The sequence below is a fragment of the Glossina fuscipes genome, unplaced genomic scaffold, assembly GCF_014805625.2.
Source record: "Glossina fuscipes isolate IAEA_lab_2018 unplaced genomic scaffold, Yale_Gfus_2 89, whole genome shotgun sequence".
In the NCBI taxonomy this organism is placed as follows: domain Eukaryota; kingdom Metazoa; phylum Arthropoda; class Insecta; order Diptera; family Glossinidae; genus Glossina; species Glossina fuscipes.
In genome coordinates, this window is record NW_023998443.1 from 1,099,911 (window position 1) to 1,118,512 (window position 18,602).

At 33.1% G+C, this 18,602-nt stretch overlaps 1 protein-coding gene across 1 annotated transcript in view; it reads left to right on the forward strand.

Moving 5' to 3' along the window:
- The window catches only part of LOC119638454, a 93,417-nt gene extending 77,004 nt beyond the window's left edge, over positions 1-16,413 (forward strand). The window contains exons 2-13 of the mRNA XM_038035237.1: positions 5,527-5,655; positions 5,783-5,968; positions 7,326-7,473; positions 7,697-7,765; positions 11,600-11,930; positions 12,015-12,401; positions 12,495-12,735; positions 12,851-13,302; positions 13,384-13,681; positions 13,754-13,923; positions 13,984-14,973; positions 15,042-16,413. Of these exons, the coding sequence (XP_037891165.1) occupies positions 5,527-5,655; positions 5,783-5,968; positions 7,326-7,473; positions 7,697-7,765; positions 11,600-11,930; positions 12,015-12,401; positions 12,495-12,735; positions 12,851-13,302; positions 13,384-13,681; positions 13,754-13,923; positions 13,984-14,973; positions 15,042-15,407 (3,767 nt within the window). The 3' untranslated portion in view covers positions 15,408-16,413. The remainder of the gene's footprint in view (positions 1-5,526; positions 5,656-5,782; positions 5,969-7,325; positions 7,474-7,696; positions 7,766-11,599; positions 11,931-12,014; positions 12,402-12,494; positions 12,736-12,850; positions 13,303-13,383; positions 13,682-13,753; positions 13,924-13,983; positions 14,974-15,041) is intronic.
- The last annotated feature ends 2,189 nt before the right edge of the window (positions 16,414-18,602 follow it).

The window sequence follows — 18,602 nt, forward strand, 5'->3', positions numbered from 1 at the left end:
TTAAGAAGAATTAGTTCAGCGACATGTTTTGGGCTAAAGACAAACGCTATTGAAAATTGTTCCTATACAACTTCTTATCTTAAAAAGTCGTTAAACGGGTCCAGGGTGTTCTTAATGGAGAAACACGTAACACATTTCAAGCCAATGCTAAGTGTGAGCCGCATTTTCCCCATCAAAAAACGGTAAATATACCCACCTGCCTATCCCTGCAAAACTGAACTAAAAGTTGTAGAAGCATTCCTATCTCTATTACTAGTATTTAATATAAATAAAAACAAAACAATGCAACCTCAGCCTGTTGATTCGTTCTCAATTGCTTCAGATACTCAATGAAAGGACATAACTTATAATAAAACTTTTTTTTATTAACTTCTTATGTAAAAGAGAACAAGTGCGCTGCGGCAGATTTAAAACATTTTTTATTTCGCTTTTGAATTTCAATCGAAAGTATGAAAATCCTTGATTTGATTAGGATTGTAGACAAATTGTTAGATGTGGCGAGATAATTTTTGCATTGATCGTAGAATTCTTACTTCTTTTACGCTTATTATGGCATAATAAAATATGTTGTATACTAATAAAAATTATGAAAAAATTGACTATTCGATAAAATATTAACTAAAAAAAAAAAACGCGTCAGAATGTACGTATATATGTATGTGTGTTAAAGCAGTTATCTTTCTTTAGATTGGTTTGTGTAGGATGGATACAACAGACCCGCTTATAATGATTTAGATGTTGCTATGGCATGCGATATACCTCAATATTTATTTTAAACAAATTCACCGCAACCTCCACAAAACATTTCAACGCACCACATGTGCTTTCCACACATCTACACAGTGGCATCATCAATCGGATCAAATAATATCAGGAATTCTAAGATTAATCCCAATCAATAACACAATAAATTAATCTGAACTTTCTGAATCAACTGAACTTTTTCTTCCCAATTTCGGTGATAGTTGGTCACACATTTTTTTATGCCTCTTTCTTTGTTAATATGATCAATCGCTTCAAGTATATTCTCTACACATGCGACAAGGTCATGGTCAGAAGGAAATGGTGAAGAAGATAAGACGATTAGAAATGGCCGCAACAGTTTAGCGGGCTTGTACCCAATCGCCTAGTGGTATGCCTTTACCGGCTAAGCACTCCACTGTGACTACAGTCACGACTCTTATCTACTTGGTTACTTTCATTCGCCCACAGAAACCCTCTTCAATTTAATATGTTTTGACCCGTTTTTCGTACCTCCTTCAGGCGATTACTAAATGTTACCCTTTACTATTTATATATCTAAGCCCATCATCATTGGCTTTCCAGTACTTTGTCCAACACTCACTTTGATGTACTTTTGCGGTAATATTTTTCCTGCAGGAATTGTGTTCCGTTTCGTTTTCATTGAGATGAAATACTCTTATTAGTTTAGCAATTGGCTCATATTGGAGCAGTTAATTTCCCGCAACTTTTTGATCTAAATTAGCATAAAAAAGGCAGATGCTAGATATGTTTGCCTTAACACATTATTTACAATCAAATACTTGTTGTAAAGTTAGTTGCGTGCGATTTCTGGGAATTTCTTACATTTTCACACCATATACATAAAAATTGAAAATAATTCGCTAATATTCTAAAAGCTTTATGGCTCATCATGTAATTCACAATAATAATATCAGTCGGCACGCATCTCAGCGCGCTCTTCATTTTATTTCATTTAATTAATTGAATTGTTTGCATTAAAATGCATTTTTTACTGTGATAATGGTTCTGTGAGTGAGCATAGACACGGTTAACTGGACGGACGAAAAGCTAAACGGACTTTTCAATAAACTTTATTACCTCTAATTACATATATCTATGCGTGTGTGCATGTGTGTGTGTGTGTGTGTGTGTACGTTTATGCGTGAATGTGCTCAAGTATTTAAAATCTTTGCGTGATTGTGTAAACAGTTTACGTAGATCGTATATGCTTTTTATGATAGTTTGATTTCTTATTTTATTTCTTTCTTTGCTTTAAAATTTGCATAAAATAATTATATAATTTTTTTTTTTTTTTCGGTTATTATTTCTATGGTTGGTTGTCTCTGAAATCACCAATCGGCGGCGCCAGCTTAAACGCGTACATTGTTCTTTGTTAAAATGCAAATAAATAAACAAATGTATGCATAGGTATGCGTACAGCGGCAAGGGAGAGATGAAAGTTTAAAGTTAAAAGACCTCCCATTCAAATGAATTTAATTTAATTTGCATACTAATTAGAAAAACCCTCTTACGAAACGAGTAATTAATTTTACCAAAACGATTACTTTCGAAAGAAATGATAAAACCAAAAGAGGGAAAAAGCAAAATAGCTTAAATGTTTCGTAAGCAATTTCGTATTATTAGAATCTGAGATTAGCTTCGTCTATCATTTGATACCCATTTATGGGTATCAAAGCGACAGGTTGTTTATTGGAATATCGACTCTCATTAACTATTTAAGTTTTTCTCTCACACTTCCGTTGTTGCATGCAAGTTTATTGCTGCTAGTTTTGTTCCGGAAATGTCATATTTGGCGATTTAAGTTTTCATGAAAATTAGATGATTTTCTAAAAAACCTAATTCTAAAGAAAAGAAAAATCAAATACGCAATCATGATGGGTTATCTGTGTCATGCAGCTGGCGACTGACGAAAAGCTTCACAAAAATTGGCAGAAAATTTCGCCAGGAAAACGGATTAACGGATTAGAAATGTTGCGATGAGTTTAGGCAATGGTGAGTTAGTTACTTGTAAAAGGGTATATAAGCAAAGTATTTACGCAAGGCAAACTGAGTCTGCAGGTTAGAATAGAGAGTCGAATCAGGAGAGTCGAATTTTAGTATTCAAATGGACCAACGGACAAGACAAGAGCGAGCATTAAAGCGTTCTGAATACAAGTTCTTGTAACTGGAGCTCCTAAGAATTGTAAATAAAAACTTTACTACTCTAAAAATCATAATTCAACAGTACGAACTTAATAAGAAGTCGAGTAAAATCTTGTACTTTACGCCCAGGAACTAACTATAACTTCGTTTCTAAGACCAAACAGTAAGACCAATATTCAAGTTAAATTTGCACGGATATTTTTTCTAAACTTGTAGCACTGAGCGGACAAACGTCTACGTCAAATTTCACATCGTAAACGTCATTAGTGTTTCAACTGCGCTTGGTTTAGGAAAGAAGGAATTCTAAGCAAATTTTAGCCGAAGATGGAAAGTACTTATTTGGTCCAAAAAGAAATAACGCGTGATATTCAAAGTTCCTTGTAAAATTATCCGCACCATATTGTTTGATACTTTGGTCATCACGCTACTTACAACTCGTCCAGTTGTAGTGCCATAAATTCACAACAAAAAGTTCGCTCAAGCGATGATTCGATACCTACCACTTCCTGGAAGGAAACATAAATTGATTCAACAAATTTAGAAGTTATCCTGGAAAATATTTCTTGATAACTCGCAATATTATTAAAAACAAAAGTTAGAAGAAGAAGAAAATTACATTAATCTGTGACCGAATGTTCTACACTCACTCCCAAAATCGTTCGTTGGTGGATCTAAAAACATGATTGTGAACGAAAGAAAAGCATAATACTCTGCGGACTGAGATGGGTACGCCGCTATGTACCTGGCAAGTAAAAGGATCTATATTCTTATGCAAATAAACTTTTCGGCAAAAATGCAAGACGATCATGGAAATGAAAGCAATTGAATAAAAATGTCTTTATCGATAAAGAGTTTTTTTTTTGAGGACACACACGATGACACAAAAGGGAGAAGAAACGGAAGGGAGTTTTAGAATAAATTGCAGTTAATAGCTAAAAGATTCAAAGTCATCCAGGTTTCCTGATCACATCCCACCCAGTATAGCGTATGTGGTATTTGTTTAATTAAATCTTTAGCAATATTCGATTTGAAAACGGATTTTGATCATAGGCTACAGATCGGGACATTCTACACCTTAACTCATATCTAATTAATATCAAGACTATTACACCTACAATAAGCCACTGGGGAGTAGACAAACCTTGTTTTTTTATATTATTATTTTATGTTTTTTTGCGTTTTATATACATATATATATATATATGTATATGTAAAATAGTGCATACAAGACGTACGTACGCATGCGCCAATCGTTGTCACCATCAGCGCAAATGCATGATGATGTTAAAGTCGCGACAAATAGACGCTTGTATTTCACGTGACGTATGTCTGAATATGCAATTTTTGTTTACACATTTACATGCACAAATCTAAATATATTTGTGATTAAAAACAAACCAAATGTAAATCACAACCGCGCTAACCAATAAGTGAGAGAGGGAAGTCATGCGTATGTATACAACATATGCGATTAAGTGATCAGATAATTTCAAATATATGTGCGTGTATATATACGCGACAAAAGAAAGCAAAAAAGAAAAACACCTCGCGCGTTGATATGTTAGGTAATAACGTGAATGCAACACATCTAATTACAAGCAAACCAACATAAAAAAGAGATATTGAAGTTTACAACCGAAAGTGGGCGCATTTCATATGGAGTTAATTGAAATTTAATAAACTTCACATTGCACATTACACACAATTACACATATCAGCGTTTAGTTGCTGTAGTAGAAGCAGGCGTAAACCGAACCGAAGAGCAAAAAATAAAAACAAAAAAGAAGATATATATATATATATATATATATATATATATATATAAAATATATCTAAATTGGGAATCAGGCAATTCTGTGGAATAAAATGTAATAAATTATTGTGCACTTATTTGAACATGCAATCCGTTTCGGCGAGACGAAAGGAGTTGGGGGGTTAGAGCTTTAATGAACTGCAGATGTAAGTGCCGACTGCTGAGTTTTTAACGTTTGTCTTATCAGTTTCCTGTACAGCGTCTTTTATATTTCAACTTTTTTTTTTTTGCTTTTAAGGGAAAATTATTAAAAATCTTTAAAACATTTAAGCGTTAAGAGTTTTCGATCGCAACATACAACCTGTCACTTAAGAATCTATTACTATTAAGTAAGTCTTTTACCTTGGATTGTGTAAAGATCGTTGAAGAGGGCAAGACAAGCCGTTTAAAAGTTTTCAAATTTCTCTCTGCTTTTCTGAATTTCTTTTTAAGTACTTCAAGTTCAGTACATGATCAGGAAGGATTAGTTTCTGAAAAAGCCCCTATAATCCTAATAAACGGCTTAATTGGTGGAGAAATCTTTTTCACCTCTGTAGAAGAGGTTGTCCATATACATGGACTACGCACCCAATATCACGCCGATGCTCAAAGATACACTTTCGTCTCCCATAAGCATCTGAGCCCTTCGCTGCTTTAGGCGAAAACTGTAATCCTAATATTGGCTGATGGATATATAATTATTATGATGAAAAACCTTGAATAATATAATAAAAAAAAAAATTTTTCTATATATGCTATCATTATAAGAAAATACGCAAATAGAATAATAATCATTAGAATTTAAATTTAAAAAATTTTCATTTCAGTTCATGCGAATACCATACGACCGTTTCTCCATATTGAAAGGCCAAACATCACAAGACTGATTATTACACAACCACGCCTACCGCACTATCTCTCATGTAATGCTACTATAGAACCATCCTACTACCACAGTAAGTATCTTAAAAAACAATGAACTGAAATTAACTCAAACGTAAGCAACTAATGAAACAATTTTTCGTTTTAACATAGCAATTGTGTATTAATTTTCTATTTAATTTTTTTTTTTTTCAATTCAAGGTGATACTAAATATTATTATACGTGGTTTCGTAATGACAATATATTACCCAGAAATGATTTCATACTTTATCGCAATGGCACATTGCGTTTACCACCTAAAGAAAAAGCGAGCGGCAGCTATCGTTGCAAGATCAACGCTGATACTACTGCTCTTATATCGGAAAGCATTACAGTCGAATATCCAGGTGGGATGCATTTCGTTCATTCATTCTTCCTTTTTTTTTTTTTGTTTGTTTGTTTGTTTTTTTGCTTTTCATAACCTCTATATGGTTTTGTACTCATCACAACAAGGCCTTACATTGCCATTTAAACTTAGTTTAACATGAAATACATGCAACACACAGTTCATTAAAAAGCAATAAAAGCATTTCAAGCAAAGCCTTTGATAGTAATTTCCAAAAAAATTGCAATTTATTAGAGAAACTATGGAACATAACTAGATGAACAGCCTAAGAAGAAAGCATTAGTCAGCAGGATAAAAAAAAAAATCAACTCCACGCGTAGCATAGCAAGCATACACAAGCAAATTAAGCAAACAGATTGTTGTTAGACATCCTGTGTACTAGTAAATCACCACTTCAATTATTTTAGGCTACCCAGACAAGCGGCATAGGTTGGTTCATCTAAGTCGAGTGAACTAACTGCAATAAACGAAGCAGATAACAAAACCTAAGCAAAAAAGTTTTCCCAGTTTAAGCGGGGAAAAGTAACCGGCGGGCTCAGAGTAGTCTGCACACCCATGCACTTAGAGTAATCTAGCCAAAATAAATTCCACATCAAGTAAACTTGCAGTAATCCGCCTAAAGAGAGTAATCATAATGCACATTAGATTAATTAATGTAATTATAGTAGATTATGCGGCCTAAGCAATGTGGTTAATCCATCCCAATCAGGATGCATTATTAGCATAGTTATCAAAGGAAAATTGAATGCTTCACTTGCCAAATCGATTAACTCCATAAAACAAAAAGTTGAGAGAAATGATAAAATATTATAAATAAATTATTGATTATTCAGTGGCCAAAACGATTTTGCCATTTAGTGTTGCTAATACTTATACGGTTAGTTAAGTATAATCAAATTCCAAAAATGGAGTTAATCGATTTGGCAAATGAAGCATCCAATTAGAAGTAAAAGATACCTTGAGAATTCCACAAAGTAACCAGTAATGCCACAGGAATTGCATAAATGCTTAAATTTTTTAAATCGTTCGCAAGTGTGTTTGATAAGCCTTGGCAAAGAAAGTGATTCTTATACGAAGCCATAAATTAGTAATGTTTATCCAAATAACTGGCAAGTGATAACTGGTTTTAAACGGCAACAACAAATCGAGTTTTCTACAAACAATTTCATATCTTATTTTCTGCACTTGATAGCTCTTAAGGGAAACTTATAGGAATTCGTTTTGATGAGGTGCCTTTGTTTGCTGATCACATTTTAATTGTTTGCATGCAGCAGCGCCTTGTTGTGTGGGCATGTGAAATAAGCGGCATTAGCCGAATCTAAATTGTTTTCTTTCCTTCTTTCTTTTTACATATATAGTTTTACGAAAGCTACGATCGAATGTTAATTATACGACTGCCGTGGGTAATACCCTGACATTAAATTGTCCTATTCAAAGTATACCGCCTGCCAATGTAAGCTGGTATTATGGAAATGTATCGTTATCGAAAATTTTCAATGATAACAGGCGAGTAAAGATCAAAACTGCAACAACAATCGAATGGTATCGTAAGCGGGTTGTTAATTATTCAATTTCCGAAGGCATTTCCGGGCTTTAAGTATTAATATTCTACCATTCGATTGCAGTATGCTAGTGTATATGAAATACAAAAAAAATTTCGCTTCTCTTCATATAAGTTTTTTTTGTTTTTTTTTTTTTTAACATTTTCTAATTGTTTTTCTCTTTACAGCTATTTAATTTTATCTAATGGCAGTTTAGTTTTAAGAAATCCTAAATTAATAGACGCTGGCAAATATAAGTAAGTAATATGCATTTATATTGACTACAGCTTTTTATGCAATTTCCCACAATTTCACTGTACATATATATTTTTTTCTCGTCGCGCCTTCCCGCAGAATATATAACGCCACTGATTTTGATAAAAGCGTACATATCTAGCAAAAGCATCAAATATATGCACTTTTGTATTTTACGCTTAATTTCAGATGTTATTTCCGCTTTCCGTAAGGACAGAAGAGCGTTCTCACATAATTTATTTGCAAGTTTAACTTATCTATGTTAGTTAAGCGCTTAAATCATAGCTAAACGCTCATTTAGTTAGCATAATATGTGAACTCAAACATGATTCACTCGCGCTTTAATGCGTGATGGGAATAAGGAATGTTGAAAACTAACCTGAGATACTGAATAGATATAGAAAATAATTTAACTTGAATATATATATTAATTTGCACAAGTTATGTAATGCTTTATAACGAACTTAATCTAAATTGTTTTTGCTTTCGTTTCCTACTCTTTCTTCCGTTCCAATCAGAATTTTCCGGTAGAGAGCGATAAACTCGAGTTTCAAGCGACTGCAAAATGCTTCAAATCGAAACAATTTCCAATTTCTAATAATTCCTTCAGTACAATAGGCAATAACACAAACACAAACACACACACACACACACACATAGAAATTTCTATCATAATATCTAACTGGCCAATAGATCTTAAATAGATTGATAGATAACCTGTTAATTGAACATTTTTTTTTTTTTCTTTCTTATAATTCGCCTTAACTAGAAACACTTACACATGACTTCGCAACACAATACTTAACAAGTTGAGAATGTTCCATCCATAATCTTTTAAATCACTTGCTTTACAATAATTGCTATTGCCTCCTGATGTTGTCACGTGTAGTAAATCCGAGCCAATTCTTTTCCCAAGATTTTTTAAAAAAAGTTTAAATTTCGATTTTTTAAATTATTACTTTTTATTCTTTCCATCCGATACGTATGTGGGTTGATTCGCATTTGGCGCATTTATGGAAAGTCTAGACTATTAACAGACATTACGAAACAAAAAAAATAAATAAATAAATTAATAAATAAATGGAAGTCTTTTAACCAAAACCGCAATGGTTAGCGGTTGCGAGGTAATAAATTAATATCTCATTTGACAGTCCACTATCATGCTGAAAATCAACCAAACACTCGCACGAACCTATAATAAAACAAGGTATAAAAAAATGCGAAAAATATGAAACTTTAATTAATCATTTTTACGATTCGTTAATAATGATAATTAGGACTAACTTGTGAGTGTAATCGCAAAGCTATATATGTATGCACGAAAACTGATACTATGGCAAATGTCGAACGTTAGTTAAACAAAGGTAAACTTTCGATTTTTAATGAATGCGGTCAGCGAGTAAAAATTGAAAGGTTTAAATTCTTATAGAAAATAACAGAAAGCAGAAATTAGGTAAGCATGATGACACGGTAAAGGGCAAGTAACTAATATGGTTAACTTGCTTTTTCTCTTTCCGCTTGCAGCAATAATTCTATCATTCCGGTTGTGATACTCAAAAGGATGTATCGATAAGAGCCCACCAAGCATATTTTCTTCTTTTTTTTTTCGCTTTCATTTTTTCAACTTTGAACTAGCTATGCTGGTCGGACATATCCCCTTTTATAATTTACTTGAAACGTAGGCATTCAACACTCGCCACTGACTTTGTCGTCGTGAGTACATTCCCGAAAAGAAAACGTTGAGGGCATCAGACATATGTGAAATAAAACTTTCGATTTCGCTTTCGAGTTGAATTAAAAAGTTGACCGACTAACTTGTAATGGGTTATGACAAAAGTCGGCAAATGATTTAGAATTTTTATTCTGAAGCTGCTTCGTAGACTTATGACTAGTTGCACACATACTTATTTCTTAAGTCATCCATAACTTTCTCGCATCTAATCGCCATATGCTTTTTGTCATTTGCATTTTGGCCTGAAAAAATTGGAAGTATTTCGAAATATTCAAAATGCCAGGCTGAGTGCACTATTAATGATCACAAAAGGATAATTTTTTTATTCTCTGCGTTTTAATGACTCTATTAAACGAGCTACATTTCAGATCCATGCTTAGTACATATTGCTAATAATAATTAATATTGAAATTGTGGATTTTTTCAATGAGTTTGGCTGGGCGTTTTTATTGTTGCGAGAGGAGTTGTGAATGAACCACAGCCGATAGACCAGCACACCGTGCAAGTAACGCAAGCAAAGTGATAATTAGTGAAGAAAAGGAATGATAATCGAGCCAGCATTTATTGCTTTGACCAAAGTCAAAGAAAACGATGGGAACGGACTTGCCGATTTTTAACATTATTTCCTACAAATTCGCGGCTATTTTTCGTCTTATTGCAGAAATGTATGGAGAGAGTAAGCGCATATGCGAGAATGATATAAATACGACAGCATTCGATCATTTGGGTAACTTTTGTTTAACGAAAGAAGTGTGTACATGCGGACATGCAGCCATACGCAGGCATTACGTGTACGTGCAGGCTGGTGCAGTTTGTTCTTCTTTTGCATCATTTATGGATTTGTTGATGAAACACCTAATATGATTAATTACAAATCTTGAAAATAATAGAATCTGCTGTCACTAGTGTAACGTTTTAGGAGCTATACGAGAATTTACCTTTGCCTTCAAGTTGTTATCTAGTTACAGTAACTTTATACCGGTATATTATAACTCTCTAAAGTATATTGGAATTCGTCGTTACATGAAAGATATAAACTGGCTATAGTTACCCCCCCCCCCCCCCCGGTCCCCCCCGTTTTTGCTCACTTGTACCTTTTTGAGCTTATGTACAATCTATTCTTACTCCTGAGGTGCGGCCTGTTAACGGACCATCGCCTCTATCGAATTATAGCTTTCTGGGGTTACCCCCTGTCGTTACCTCTGAAGTAGATCCTAGTTAGGTGTTAGTAATATCCATTATGTGTGCATCCATTATGTGTGCCTCCGAAATTATGTAACACTAGTGAACGTGCGTACAACGGCACACATTTCTTTAAGAAAGTGACAAGTGAGCATCACTCCACAGCAAGCAATAATAAGAACAGAAAAAAGCTCATTCGCCATTGTGTGATCTCTAAAAAGTAGCAGTAAACTAGGTGCAAACTTGATTTTTATTCATTCTCTTCATTTCAATAACTAAACAGCTTTAGGAGTCATAGGTCCTCCAAAGCTCTCTTAACGGTTTAAAGAAAGTTCTTTGCTATAAACCTTAAAAAGTAAATTATTAATTTTCCTCAAGCTGAAGATGATAAGCATAATTTGTGCTTGTCATCAAATTGTTTAACAAACAAATGCTAAGGTGTAGAAATTTATTTAATGACGTTATTTATTCATTTTTCCTTCTTTTTTTTTTTTTTTTTTTTTTTTTTGTTTTCTAAATCGAAAGACCGTGCAACATGTGCAAAATAAAATTTTTCAGTCGAGTAGTCAGAGTAATTGCAGCAATTAGCATATAACAAGTGCACACACACGCACATGCAAGACCCGCTTATATGCTTGGTAAGGCTTATATGGTCAGACGCTGCATAAGCGCTGTATGTTGAGCGCACAAAGTCAGTCAGGGGTGTTTGTATTTATAAGGTATAAAGTAAATAGTATGTTTGTATGTCAAGAAGATGACCTAATATTAGTGGCAAGCACGAAACCAGAAAATAGACCATTCATTTATGTCTAAGCTAATTAAATTTATACACATAAATGTGCATATAATTATTTAAGTACATGTACTTCATAACCATTTTAATCTTATTTTCTTAAACTTTTTTTTTTCTTTTTTTAACCAGATGTTTGGCACATAATTCATATACTTTAAAGACTCACCATCGTCAATTTGTGTTCTCGTTGAGTGTAATCAATGCTCCAACGTCGAAGAGCAAAACAATGGATCAACTAGTACCGCCTTTACAAGCTGCCACACTCAATGTGCCATTAAATGGTGATTTGAATTTAAGTTGTTGCGCTATAATGGAAGATGTGGCCATAGAATGGTGGTTTCAACGCAATGCAAAGTCCCCTTTGGTCAAATTAACCAACAACAGCCGAGAGTATCATATACGTTCTAGCATAGAAGAGTACGAAGGATACTATACATGTTCCACCACTTCAGATAAACAGGTCGATTTTTAAATGTTAACATTTTGAGAATTTTTGAGTTTTAATTAAAAAAATTTTGCATAATTTTACAACATATTGTTTTAGACTTTTCATGTTATTGTTACCAAAATACCGATAATATTGGAAGAGTTGCCTGTCGATGAGGCGAATATAGCTTCATCGAAAACATTTCGTTGTTTGGCCACCGGTAATCCCCGACCGGTAATTACTTGGTATCATAATGGGGAGCCATTCAACAGTTCCTATACGCGTTACATCAACGCCAACGAGTTGTATATACCCTCCTTCGATCCCGATGAAAGTGGCATCTATCAGTGTTTTGCCCGTAACATAGCCGGTGAAGTTTATTCGTCAGGTGAACTTCGTTTACGCAATCAGAGTGAAGTTATACCAAATCCTTTAAAAAATATTAAATGTTATCCTCATACATTTAATTCTATAAATGTGACATTTGAAAATCAAGCAGCAGTGGTAAGTCTAATATTTGGACTTTGAAGTATAATAAATAAATAATTTTACTGAAATACTGCTCTGTACGCCTGTAACAAACTTTGCTCTTTTCAGTCTTTATTTGTAGTTCACATTGGCCTTAAGAAGCCATTTCGTTGGATATCGCCCTTTCCGCCTATGAAACTAAATGCCTCGTACGTGATAATTTACAAACACTTACCCTATATTAGACCCTTTGAAATTGTGACCAGAGTATTAATACCTACCTCGGATATACGAATGGGTAACAAACAACAACAACAAACTATCTTAAGCACATTGCGCAGCCTGCCTGTTACATGCTGTACTCAAGGTTGTAAGTATACGATAATCCTACTTATAAATGAATAAATTCACCTTCAGAATACTATCACACGTACAAATTTAATATCTCAAATTCGCTGTGTTTGACTTCTTTTTTTTTTTTTCAGTACCACCACGATTTGTACATATCGCTAATGATACGTTCGTTACATGGTCGGTAACTGACTTGTCCACCAAAAAGTATTTTATTATACAATTTTCCATTAATCATACCTCACCGAATCCAGACGTTTTGCTTACTCAACAATTAAGCGGGACAATGCAACATGTTAATCTAACCCAAGAGGACATCAATCACAAATTGCGTTCGATTGCAACATTAAATCTAACGGAAACGAAAAGGATTCTAAAGAACGCGGTAAGCAATTACAGTGATAATGAGGTTAGTAACAATAATTCGGAGACAATGGATGATGTCTTCAGTTTGGTTGTGCCAGCCAATGTTACGGGTATTATGTTAAGAAATTTTACACGTTTAAAAGTGCGTGTATTGGTTATAACCGTCGATAATGAACATATGGCTCAGGATTTCCGCTATGTAGAATGGAGAACAGTAAGCGTAAGCATTCTTATATCATTTTCGCATCGTTATGTACACTTTTTTTATAAACTATTCAAATTTCTTTTTAATGTAACTTAGCTTGAAAACGACACGGGAATAGTGTTAACCGCTCCTTATCGTTTGACTATGGTAGAGTCTCGGATGTTACGTTTTCATTTCGATGATAGCTTTATGGAGCATTGCGTTTTAGTATGTTATCTGCAAATACATTATCCAAGGTTGTTGAGAGAGGAACGTAAATGTGAACAACGGCCAGTCGATCAATCGCAATTGGAAATACGTACCTTAAAGCCCACCACACATTATAGTTTGCATTTTTCCAGTTGCGATACTAACATATTTTATGGGCAATTGGATGTCATCACTTTGCCTGATCGTAAGCTTCTTTTTTTTTTTTGTAAAGCATGATGGTAAAATTAATTAATAAGGATTCATGCATTTATTGCAGCTCCCGGCCCGATTAGTAATCAACGTGTCACTCGTCATAATGGGCTGAAATTAAGCTGGGATCCCCCTTTGCAGCCTAACGGCAAAGTTCACCATTACAATATATTATGGACTTTGGGTAACGTGACACATGAAGCTAATGTTTTTGAATGTAGCATATGTTATTATAAGGCAAGTAAAAGATAGGGCTAAAAATGGGGGCGACATTTTAAGATCAAATATTTTTTCTAGTTTCCAAACATTTCCGAATCGGCAAAAATCAATGTATCTGTTCGAGTAGTGGGAGAAACAGGAGTAGGAGCTCCGATTTTCATTGATTTACGCAACATCAATCACCGTTCTTTGGAAATAGAAAATTCCGGTTCGAATTCAGAACTTTATAGCGGTGTAGCTATTGGTTCCTTGCTATCGGCCTTATGCATTTTCGCTTTTGCTATTTTAATAATGGTGCAGCGTAAACGGTTTAAAGCACGTCAACAAGGTCCCACACACTTAAGCACTTCAACAGATATAAATTTTGGAAATTTAAGCAATTCTGGCTTACCAGTAGGTAGCGCTGGAGGCCTCAGCACCAGTACCATGCCGCCAGATTGCCATGAAATGCAAACTCTAATACCGAGAATAGCCGGTAGGCATACTGATTTTCTCGGGGAGCGACCTTTAGAATATCAAACTACTCAATTGCCTAACGGTCATGGTGGTACATTTCGTGCTAGTGCCTGCATTGCACAACCCAACACAACCATGTTAAGTGAATTTGATGTTATAGGGGAACATAATCTGTCAGTAGTGCCCTTATGTAAAACTAGTCCTCAGCGCAGAATAAAATCTTCGAGCAGCGGACACGATATAAATAATAAACCATTTTTTATACCATTTAAAAATACGCCCCCCAATGTTGTGGCCATATCGCATAATCAAAGTTCCTCATCTGTTGCCAATGTACCACCAAGCTCATTGCCTTTGACGGCTAGTCCTTTGGAAGTGGCCGCCAATAGTATTGGTGCACGTCGCAGCAGTAGTTTAAGTAGTGCTAGTAACGGCAACAATGCCATTTCCCTTAAAACCAAACAGTTCCATACCAATTTCCCTAAACATACCAAATCAATTGATGGCATTTGCTTGCTGGCCGAAGAAGAATCTGCGTCTACTATTACTCCTACATCTGACAATGAAAATAATGCTGAATTAATAACCAATGGATTCAAAGCCAAAGAAGAAGTAAGTAGCCTCAAAACAAAAAAGTAAATGACATTTTCTTATCTCATATATCTATCATTCTTATTCAGAAATCTCTTCAAAGTCAGGCAGATGAGAAACCAACCGTCTCTAAGACTATACAGAAAAAATCAAATCAACAAAAAGCGAATAATAACAATTCAAAGCAAAAAAGATCTACGTGCGTACTAACAGCGTTTAAAATTCCCGTAAGTGCAACAGCAAATGCAGTAATAGCAGCAACAGACGCCCAGCATGCAAATACTTTAGTTCCTACATTTGGATCCACCAATAACAAATGCGTATCGAATACGCCTAATAATTGTTTCTCAGGTAAGGTAAAAACAACAGCAACAAACACTGCCACATCAAAAGCTACAGGCTTAACATTACAAGACACGAATTACCGACAGCCAAATATGGATCCAAATGGGTGAACTCTGTTTTCCTCAGTATTCCCGCAATTACTTCCAATGACCTTCAAACCTCATTCCAGAATAGAATCTAATGACAACAGTTAACCGATTCATAAAAAAAAAAATAAATAAATCAACTAAACATTCCAGAGAATTTATAAACAAAAAGCAAAAAAAAAATATAGGATAAAATATGCAGAATTTTAGCTACATATGTACGTACATTTTATAAATGTTTTTACATAAGATCTTTCTCTTTCCAGTTTTCATTTGTTCAACAGAATATAGTATTAAATATTTTTTTGCTTTTTTACTTATTCTTATACTAATTTACAATTTTTCATTTAAAGTGAAAGCCACGAAAGACAACATTTTTCATTAAGGGCGCCTCTCATCGAAACCCTTTTTGAATAACCACATTTTCTTGGTAACTTATATGTACATATATATGAAAGGTGCTTAATTCATCCAATTTGTCCAAAATAAGTCTCACATCTCTCGCAGACATGTGACATGTTTTCTAGTATCTGAAAGAGGCACACATAAAACGGGAAAATATGAAAGGTATCTCTATCTCCAGTCTAGAGGTAGTCTCGTTCCTTGCACTTTGCCGGCATTAAAATATTATGAAGTGCATAAATCGAAAATAATATCTTTTTTAAGACATTCAGCTGATCTTAACGGTTTTCAAGTGGCCGGGATAAAACACAACTTTTGTTAAAAAAAAAAAAAGTCTTTGCACCCACTAGCGAACATTATCGAGTAGAGTGTGCCTGCTCAAGAATAAATGAGATATTTTGACAACAGAAAAACTAAAAAAAAAAAAAACTAAACTTTGTGATATAATCTTAAAAAAAAAAAAAAGGCAAACGAAAGAGAGGTTCCCCTGTGGAAAAGTTCTATATTCATAAAAAAGTTAAGCGATGAAAGAACGCAATCGTTTAAATTTTCGACAATTCGATATTAATTAAGATCTCCCGCTTCTGGGTCCTCTTTTCTTTCGAGAAAAAAAAAAAAAAAAAAAAATGCAAGTATAGTCTCTTTTCGTCTCTTTGTGATTTCACTTAAAAATTCTCAAATACTACTTTTTATTATTTTGTTAAACTCACATATATTATTGAGGCTAAATAATCTTTTAGTTTTAAATATTTGTACATTTAGTGATTATTATTATTATTATTATTTATTTATTTATTTACACAAAAGTAATTATGTGAATGCTTTAATGTTTACATTTAAATGCATACAACAACTTACCACTGAAAACACGTATAGTAGGCAACAGACGTCTGAAATTAAAACCAATTCCAGCAATATTCTACCAAAAACAAATGAAAAATTTTAACCCTCCACTTACATATATTGATCTATATACACATCATTGCAATAGACATACTATTTCATTTCGTTATATTTACATTTAGATTAACTTTATTTATTTTTTTTTTTTTTTTTTTTTTTTTAGTCCTTACTTATATAAAATATAATAATTTTTTATTGTTTTATTCATTAAATTATTACATTCTCATTAGGTTTACTCATGACACATTATTTAGTTAAGTTCGTTTTTGTTTTCTTCCTTTTCTTGTTTCACATAATTTACCGTAATATTCAAATGTACCTGAACAGCAACAAAAAAAAAAAAAGAAAGAAAACAAAACATACAATCTTTTCTATATCGTTCCAAACCCCGTTCTTATTTTAAATATGCCCAAATACGGATACGTTTAAAGTATTTTATTTATTTATTTTTGTATATATATGAGTTCCTTTACTTCCTTATTTTTAAATTAAATAATTTTCATATTAAAATTTCTTTTATTATCGCAATAATACGTTCAACTTGCGAAATATATCTCTTCTCTATTTTGTCCATTGCTTGTTTGTTCGACTTCTTCTCTATATCATGCGAGAAGTGAGAATTTTCTTTTACATAAATGCTTTATAACGCAACATATAATTTATATCAACTATAGTTTTCTCCCATGAATCATAATGTAATTTATTGCTTAATACTGACTCTTAAAAAACGAAAGAGAGAGTGAATCACATCTTACCAAAAAAAAAATATCATGTGTAAGGAAAAATGTACAGTGTTCTGATAACCCCTTAGTTGTTCAAGAAATTATAATTTGCTCATCTAAATTAACTTTTTACTTCTTTCACAATACGATCTTGATAGCAAACCCAAATTTAAAAATTAGTATACGTATACTGAATATATAATGAAAATAAACCAAGCATTTTATCTCATTCCTAAATACTAAATTCTGTTGAAAAAATATCTCACATAAGAGATATATGTCATGTAAAGTAACATATCCACTTTGACATGAGAGTCCTCTTTTATTGCATGAAAGTGCAAGAAATGAATTGAAAAATTTATCAAAAATATCGACAACAAAATTTCTTTTGAAAAACTGCATTGCACGTCTATGCATGTAAATGAAGAGGAAGTAATTAAAATGGAGGTCAAACTCTTCGATGGTCTTCTAGTTTCTGTTATTGCGATAATGTTGAATAAACAATTTTCCTTGTTTTTTTATTAATTTATTTTTCATCTTAACTATTTAACATCAGCTAAGCAGAATTTGAACACAATAACTAATTGTCAACAACATAAACATATACATCTAAAGGTCACAAAACTTAAAATTTTAAATGAAGACATTTTCAAATATGAAAATCATTTTTAAAAAGAAAAGAAACACTTTCAGCTTGGATTAATTGACAAATATTGTACCTAAAAGAAAAAAAAAAAATTTATTTAAAGACAAAATACTAAAACAACTTATTAAGTGAAAGGAAAGATAAACATTAAACAGTATGTAGAAATTTAATATAATAAACGGAACAAACCAAAATGAACCTGTATTCGTACCTCTCCGTTATATATACATACACACAGACATACCTACAAAATAAAAATGGAACAAAATTACTACAGATGTTGAAATTAGAATTAAAAAAAAAAAATAATAATAATAAAATCATTTTTAAAAGTGTGTTTCAAAATACAAAATTATTTTTTATAACATTAAAATGTTCATAAGCTAAATAACATAAAAATTACAATATTTACCAGATCATACAAGACAAACAACAAGAAGCAAAAATCAGATTTTTAATTCGATAATTAATACGAGCATAGCGGTTATGTAATCGGCTCCGTGTAAATATTCATAGATTCCCGCGGATAGATCAAGAATAAATTAA